Genomic DNA, 8429 nt, shown 5'->3' on the forward strand with positions numbered 1-8429 from the left:
CAAATTTTGGCACCTTAGTATACTTTAATTGATGGAGATCTATACAGGAAAAGTAAAAAAGATGGGCTTTTGCTAAGATGTCTTGGCAGGAGTGAGTCCATGAGAGTGATGGCAGAATCACACCTTGGAATATGTGGAGCACATTAAGCTAGATCAAAATGATGTGGCTTTTAAGAAGGTACGCTTATTATTGGAAGGGTATACTAAAGGATTGCATAGAGTTTGCAAAGACTTGTACTACATGTCAGGAACATAGCCCGGTTCAAAGAATTCCAGCTATCAACATGCAGCCGGTAGTAAAAATATGGCCATTCAGAGGGTGGGCTTTGGACTTTATTGGAAAGTTAACACCACCATCTGTAGATGGACATACTCATATTGTGGTAGCAACGGACTACTTTATAAAATGGGTGGAGGCTATTTCATTAAAGACGTGTGAGCAGCTACCAGTGATTGATTTTATCAAGAAGCACATTATTCATAGGTTTGGAATTCTAGAGACTATTACCACTAACAGAGGACTTTCCTTCATTGGAAATAAAGTTCTTGATTATTGTGCTGAGTGTGGTGTCCAAGTGATCCGTTCCACTCCATATTTCGCCCAATCAAATGGACAGGCTGAGGCTTCCAACAAAGTAATTCTCAATATCCTTGAAAAGATGATTGAGAATCATCCAAAGGAGTGGCATCACTTACTTTCTGAGGCTCTTTGGGCTTACAGAAATTCAAAAAGATCAAGTACGGGCGTCATTCTATATATGCTTACATACAGATATGATGCCATTCTTTTAATGGAGATGACTGTCAGGTCTACAAGAGTGGCTTTCCAAAATAATTTGACACCAGCAGATTACAACCACACCATGTTGGTGGAATTGGAAGACCTTGATCAAATCTGTCTTAATGCCTTGGACCATATTATTGCTCAAAAGAAGAAAGTCATGCGGGCGTACAACAAGAAGGTTAAGGTAAAGACATTTGTTGAAGGAGACCTGGTATTGCAAGTTAGATTTCCCCAGGAGTCAAAGACAGGGAATATGGAAAGTGGACCCCTAATTGGAAAGGTCCTTACTTGGTGGAACAAGTCCCTGGAAAAGGGGCTTATAGGTTTAATGGACATAGATAGAGAATCCCACAAGCATCCTATGAATGGGGTGTATTTAAAAGAGTATCATCCTTCCATCTATGAAAACTGGAAATCCACAATCATTCAACTGGCCATTTAGAATGGCTGGTATCTTCCTTTCCAAGTAAACCGAAAAGTTGGAAAGGAAGCGTAATGGCAATACTTCGGCCATTCCAAGAAAGAAAAGCTAAGTACTTGGAAAAGTACATTGGCTAAATTTATGAAGCAGACTTAGCTGAATTTCCAAGATCAGCTGATTTCCTAAGTATAGAGCATTTCATTGAGAAGAGGCTATATTACATGGTTTAGGTTCCATTCATACTGGAAATTACTCAAGTTGCTTGTATATACATGCATTTCCATGTTAGCAAATCCAATACCTCCAATTCTTCTTCTTCAATTTATTTTTCTTCTTCTTCATGATGGTAGAATTTAAATCCCATGCCTTATCATCAAGTTATTCCACAAGGCATGGAATTTGGGGGGCATATGTTTACTCTATTATTTTTGGCCCAATGGAAATTTGACATGTGGCGAGTTCCAATAGAACTTACCACACTGAATCACAACTCTAATAAATTATTATTGGAAGCTATGTAATATTATGTAGTAATTGAAATCAAAGACAAGTGGGCCAATACAATGCTACCATGTGGGGTTTTCTATTTTTAAAGGAAAGAGGTGAGTCCTATTAGGACTTTCCATCTTTAAAACAAGGGCCCACATCTTCCTATATTGAATAAAGAGATTACATGGAAATATTATACTATATTCAACCTCATACACTTATCCAAGTCAAAGTTCATCCAACCAATTGTTTTTTTTCATACATAGCGAGTTTTACTGAGCTTACCATGGTGTTAACCACGTTGGATCAATTCTTTTAAGAGTTGTTATTATGGAAGGTTTATGAAAAGATCGTGCTTTCAAAGAATCTTAAAAGAAAGGTTTTCAATTACGTCAAGGTAAAAGTTGACTAAGAGAACGTGGGGCTAGATTTTCTCCTTGTTTTTAGGAGAATCCAAACAACTACTTCAGCTAAGTTGGCAACATTACAGAAGAAAAGGGAAGTGGGTGATGGTTTAAAATAGCAAGTATATATTTCTGGATATATATATATATATGTGTGTGTGTGTGTGTGTGTGTGCAAATAGATATTTATATTTTGGAATACTACCCACGATGAGAAAGCTACTAAAATCAAGGAGTCTATGGCGCCATGAACTACAAACTCGGAAGGAAAGTCTCAAGAAGGGGAATTACCAAAAATCCAAGGAACGTGGTTTGCTGAAAGAAAGGGACATGGGAATAAGTTATAATTATGGAAATATATATATATATATATATATAGAATTCCCAAAAATCCAAGGAACGTGGTTTGCTGAAAGAAAGGGACATGGGAATAAGTTATAATTATGGAAATATATATATATATATATATATATATATATATATATATATATTATACTAAAATCCCACGATAAAGCAGTCACTGTAATTTTGGAAGCCACGGTGTCATAAATTTCAAGCCCAGATAGGAAGGTTTGGTTGAGGGAAGTTGCAAAAAATCAAAGGAACGTGGGCAATGATTTATATTTATGGAAATATATATATATATGTATATTCAGTATACTAGATAGACACCCACAATGAGAAAAAGCTGCTGTAATTTTGGAAACCCATGACGCCATGAACTCTAAACCTAGAAGGAGAGTCTCGAGATGGGAAGTTACAGGAATTGAGGATGCCAGCCCACTATAAAAAGATGCTGAAATTTATGAGGCCATGGCGTTATGAAAAGAGAGGTCTGGTTGAAGGAGGTTAGCCAAATAAAGGACAATGTGGGTCTACAACTAATTTTTACATACATGCATGATACATATAGAAGTTATACAAAATTTACGGCAGAGATAAGAAGAACATGAAGACGTGGGACACATGTAAACCTATGGAGAAACCATATGCAGAAACCAAGTAGAAAATATATTAGAAGAACTACCCATAAACTGAGATCATGGAGAACATGGCTGAAGTCTGCAATAGAGAAGGGAAAAGATGGAAGAAAGAAGTTACAACTGCCAAGAGATCATGTGGCATTTGGCAGTCCAAAATCTGGTCACGTGGAAATCGCTGGAGTTACCATATCAAGCTGTTACATGCATGGAAAGCTTTATAAATAGAGCACTTAGAGCTAAACCTTTTTCAAATCACACAACCCAACAGCACTTCAATTTCTTTACATTCATGTAATGCACTTTTAATATGTTTAATTCAAGTCCTGCGCTTATTATTCTTACTTTCCAGTACTTACTTTGAGGTCCTGCACTTTCAATACAACTTTCCTTTCCACTAGCCATAATTCAGTCCAAAAGTCCTCTTTCAAGGCAAAAAGAACCTTTGAATATGGTAATTCTAGTCCTTCATACAATCATTTGATCCCTACAGTCTCTTACTGGATAGTTGTTTGGATATCCACTTTGGAACGACAGCAGTTCCTGGCACGCCAGACATCCACTCCTACTTTCCACTCATTTGGAAGGTGGATCCCCGGTTTTTAGGAGCCAAACACTTACTATATTATATGGGAAGTATTCATTACCTGTCGCCTTTTCATTGGCTGAGAACAATCAGCAAATTATTCAGTTGGAGTAGTTTGTTGGTGTGGGTTATACCCACTATCCATCCAGCCCTGCACAAAAATGAGGTTCAGTAAAATTATAAAAAGATAAGAAAACTTTTGAAATTTATCATTTTGCTATGAAGTTACCTAATGAGTATTGATAGGGTCAGTTTGAGTGGTATATGAATATTGTTCAGTATAAGCAACGGGTTGGTTTTCACTATCTCTACCATCCATCTGGATCTGCATTCCAATTATTAGTTGTATCATTTTATTTGAAGCCCTAATGTATTATGACAATTGATTGATAATAATGTACATCAGTGAAGAGCATTATCCATTGCTTTATTATATAAGATGTTTTCATTACCTGCTATCTTTTCATAGGCTGAGAATAAGTAGCAAATTGTTGAGTTGGAGCAGTTTGTTGGTATGGGTTATACCCATTATCCTTCTGGCCTTAAAAAAGAAAGAGGTTTAGTTAAATGGTAAAAAGATAAGGAAGCTTTTGAAATTTATCATCTTGCTATGAAGTTACTTGACAAGTATTGGTGGGGTAGTTTAAGGGGTATATTGTTCAGTATGTGCATCTAGTTGATTTTGGTTATCTCTAGCATCCATCCGGCCCTGTAATCCAATTATTAGTTGTTTCATTTTTTGTGTTTCTTCTTTTAAATCATGCACTTCTTCTTCATAAGCTCTTCTAGGAACTAAAGCCATCTTCATTAACTTCACATGACTAGGTGTTATGCGATAGAGAGGGACCCAAGCCATACATGAGAACCAGGCTATGTCTATCTTTGCCAACTACGTACTTGGGAAAAGATGTCATCTCTAACAACACCACATTGTTAAGTTTCTGGTTGCTGAGTTGCATATTCTTTAAGCTTATTCTACATAAAAAAGGCAAATGTTTGCATTATACAACCACAGTATAAAGTGTGACGGCCCTGGTTTTTCAAGCCAATGCGTCGTATGATGAACCAAAGATTGACCTGATAACGGATTCGAATGCGGAAGCCAAAATAGAAAACAAGACTCAAAGAAGTCAAAGTGACCTTCCATGAGGTCGTGGAACTCAATAAGAACTGATGTGGAAGCAAAAGATTGAAAATATAACAAATAAGCCCCCAGAGTCAAAATGGTAATTTTCTAAAAATATGAACTCAGGTGCCACCGAGCACACCGCTGGGAAGACAATGAAAAATTAATCAAGATGGACTCAAGAATCGCATGATTCGGAGTCTGAAAGAAGGAGAAATGGCATGACGAAGAAAAAAGAGCACTTAAGGCAAAAAGGGTAAACTGGTAATTATTCAGGAAGATCCGGGTGCAACCAAGCACACTGTTGGAAAGACACAGAAAAATTAGAGAAGTTAAAAAAAAAGTTCACTCGAATTGGAGTCCGGACGAGGGAGAAATGAGGGTTTGAAGTTGAGACATTGCGGCGGCCTAACGAAGGCCATGGTGTGCCTAGCACCCATGCGCGAGCCACCGGCGCCCAATGGCATGCACATGTTGACAGCAAGAAAAAAAAAAAAAAAAGTTAGTTTCTAGAACTGAGGCTTGAAACAAAGGTCGAAACGAGTTTTTTTTGGAAAAACACGAAGAAGAACCCCCCCCCCCCAAAAAAAATCAAGTTTTCTACCCGATAATGTGGAAGGAAATGAAAAAAACTCACTACAAAATCCCCAAAATGCCCCTAGATCAGAACTGGACAAGAGGGCAAAAAGCTGCTACAGTTACTGTCCACATCTGAGATAAAAAACGGGCAACCAAACGAATTTTTTCTGGAAAAACATAAAAAAGAAACCCTTCCCGAAATTAAATTTTCTACCCGGAAATGTGGAAAAAAATGAAAAAAACTCGCTATAAATTGGCCAAAATGCCCCTCCAAGAAAGAGGGTTAAAAAGATGCATAAAACAAGAATGCAAGAAATGTAAAGGAAGGAGATCTAGGTAGAGAGGGCTAGGGAAGTGAATCCACTACCTATCCATAAGCATGTTAATACATGATTTACTTCGGGAATAATATATACACATAACCACGAAATGCAACAACATAAAATTGCTACATTACCTTCAAGAATTTTTTATGAAATCAATAGGCAAGAATAACTTATCAAAGTATTGCATGTTTTGGTTAGCTAAACTAGGTTGCAACCTTAGACATACTCACTAAGCATAGAGTTATCAAGCCCTTAATCACATAGTAGAAGCACATGACATTAGGAATCAAGAATAATCTATCAAAAGAGAACCCTAAGCTATAGACTATCAAATTTCCCAAGCATCATGCCAATAAAAACATTTCCATAAACTCATCTTCATTGTCACTATGAAAATGGAAGCAAAATAATCATAAGAGGAAACAATCTTAAGACAAGATCTTAAACTCAAAATGATCATTAATAGACATTAAAGCTCTTCACATCAAATAAAACTCTAGTTCATGGAGAGGTCATATATATACATTACATCCCCAAATGTAAATCAAAAACAAGACATGCTTATAAGAAGGAGTTTCATCACCTCCCTAGAAGAGGGTTTAGTTACCCATGGTGGCCCTAGGTGGAGGAAGAAGCATGGATCCTCCTTCCATTTTCGAGCTCCCTTCTTTTTGCTTGAAGAACACTTCCTTCTTTCTCTCTTCCCTCCCCTCTATCTTCTCAAAATGAAGCTTAAGAGATAATGAGTGGCTTTGCTTCCCTTATCTAGATCACTTATCCACCCCAAAAGCTACCAACCAACATCTCCAACCACTTCATAAAGGAGGCAATCCAAAAGGGCTAAAATCTGAGCACAAGTGGGCTGAGTCGTGTAGAATTCTGCCCTAATTTCGAGTGCTCGAAATAGGGCCTCGAGCACTCAAAAATTGGGCAGAATGCCCTATGCTTGGTTTGCTCCGCCTGGACCTACTTTGGTAAAATGGCCATAACTTTGTGCTCTCAACTCCGAATGATAAACTGTTTGAAGAGTTGGAAAGATAATTCAGAGCTATAAAAACTTTATGTTTTGGTGGAGATCCAATTCTCAGGTCTGGTTGGTCGAAATTGAAGAACAAGGCAGACTTTCATTGCTGCCAGGCAGTTCTGAGCACCTCTAATAAGAAGATCATAACTCTCTGCTCCGAACATCGAATGATGAACTGCTTGAATATTTAGAAAGCTGATTCAGAGCTCTAAATCTTTCATGTTATGATGGAAGTCCAGTTCTCGAGTTTGGTAGGTCAAAAATGGTGAGCAAATCCGGATTTCACTGCTGCCATAATTCAGCATTGCACCTTCCTATGTTCAAAACTCCACAAAGCATCATTTTTGCTTCCTTTTTGCAATTTAACCTGAAAATGTGCAAAAACATACAATTGGAGATAATCTATATAAAATACACAAATAAAGAATTTAACTAATGCAATTTAGGGCGCTTGAATATACAATATTCGGCGCTTATCACTTAGTATACTTGCGAATGTATACTTATACATATATATATATATATATATATATATATATAGTATTTGCATTTCGATATTTCTTAGTATACTTGTGAGTGTATACTTGCATATATATATATATATGTTTCATAACTAATTGCTTTATTAGTTTATTCCTTTTTATCATTCCGTATTGTGCTTAGGGTTGTATGACCTTGGGTGTCGGGATTGTGTGTGTGAGCTTGATCCAATGTCTCTATTCCTAGGCGTAGCCTTATAGTAGGTTAGCTTTAGGATGACGTGGAAGATTTTGGGTGCATTGTTTTGTTAGGAGTCATTGTGACTTGGGCGATGATGATGTTGTTTGATTTGTAAGGTCCGATCCAATGGCTTGAAGGTATAGACTTGTCAGGCTTTGGATTCGTGAATTGTGTGGTTGACAACAGTGTTTTGAGACTTATGGTTGTCAGTTTTTCCAGTATTGAGGATTTAAGGCCTTAAACGTAGCGATGCCTATGACATTGTTGTCAGGGTTTTGGATTGGCTAGAATGGTCCGGCCGGACATTTTGGACCACATTGCAACTCTCATAGAATGCCTAGTTTCTGTGGTGCTTTTGGTAATGATTGTTTAACATTGATGTCATTTGTATCGATAGGTTTCGAGGGTGAGCTTGTTGAGGGCAGGTGATGAATTTGGGCTTTATACTATAATGCTACCGTACAAGTTATGTGTGGGAGAGTACTAGTTGCCGTCAATGCTGCTTTGCATTACCTAGCTAGTAATGTAAGTGTGAGCGGGAACTTGACACTGTGGATGCTACCACACCTTGGGTACGTTGTGGGCGGGTTCTAGTCGATATTCGTGCTGCCATGTTGCTTCTGATTGTGTTCCTTGTTTCGATGTGTAGTTTCCTTGATCTCTTTTGGGTGGTTGACATTGGGTTAGTATGTCAATTTGTTGGAGAGGTGTCTCACTATTCACGGTTTCGTATCTCTTCGTTAATCTCGAGACCTTTGGAGTTATCCTTGGGTACTTTATGATCAATTCCTTGGTGTGACCTTATGTACGGTCCTTCTTCAGTTCTTCTGTGAATGTTCCTAATTTCAGGGACGAAATCTCTTTAAGGAAGGTAGGTTGCAATGACCCGGTCATTTCCTTCCTTTCCTTTTTCCTCATAATTTTTTGGATGAATTTTTTTCGTTGAAATTTCTTTTCTGAGTTCAGTTTCTCGTCGCTTCGTGTCGTCTC

At 37.6% G+C, this 8429-nt stretch overlaps 1 protein-coding gene across 1 annotated transcript; it reads left to right on the plus strand.

The window, feature by feature from the left end:
• Positions 1-284: 284 nt before the first annotated feature.
• LOC132301754 (uncharacterized) lies at positions 285-1226 on the plus strand. Its single transcript, XM_059798981.1, has one exon. The coding sequence runs from the start codon at positions 285-287 to the stop codon at positions 1224-1226; it is 942 nt and encodes a 313-aa protein (XP_059654964.1).
• The last annotated feature ends 7203 nt before the right edge of the window (positions 1227-8429 follow it).

The sequence above is a fragment of the Cornus florida genome, unplaced genomic scaffold (assembly GCF_030987335.1).
Source record: "Cornus florida cultivar Cherokee Brave unplaced genomic scaffold, ASM3098733v1 CherokeeBrave_3.0.0_Hap2_Chr03, whole genome shotgun sequence".
Taxonomy (NCBI): Eukaryota; Viridiplantae; Streptophyta; class Magnoliopsida; order Cornales; family Cornaceae; genus Cornus; species Cornus florida.

Coding starts and splice junctions, on each gene's coding strand:
- LOC132301754 (XM_059798981.1), top strand. CDS start 285: ATGCAGCCGGTAGTAAAAATATGGCCATTCAGAGGGTGGGCTTTGGAC.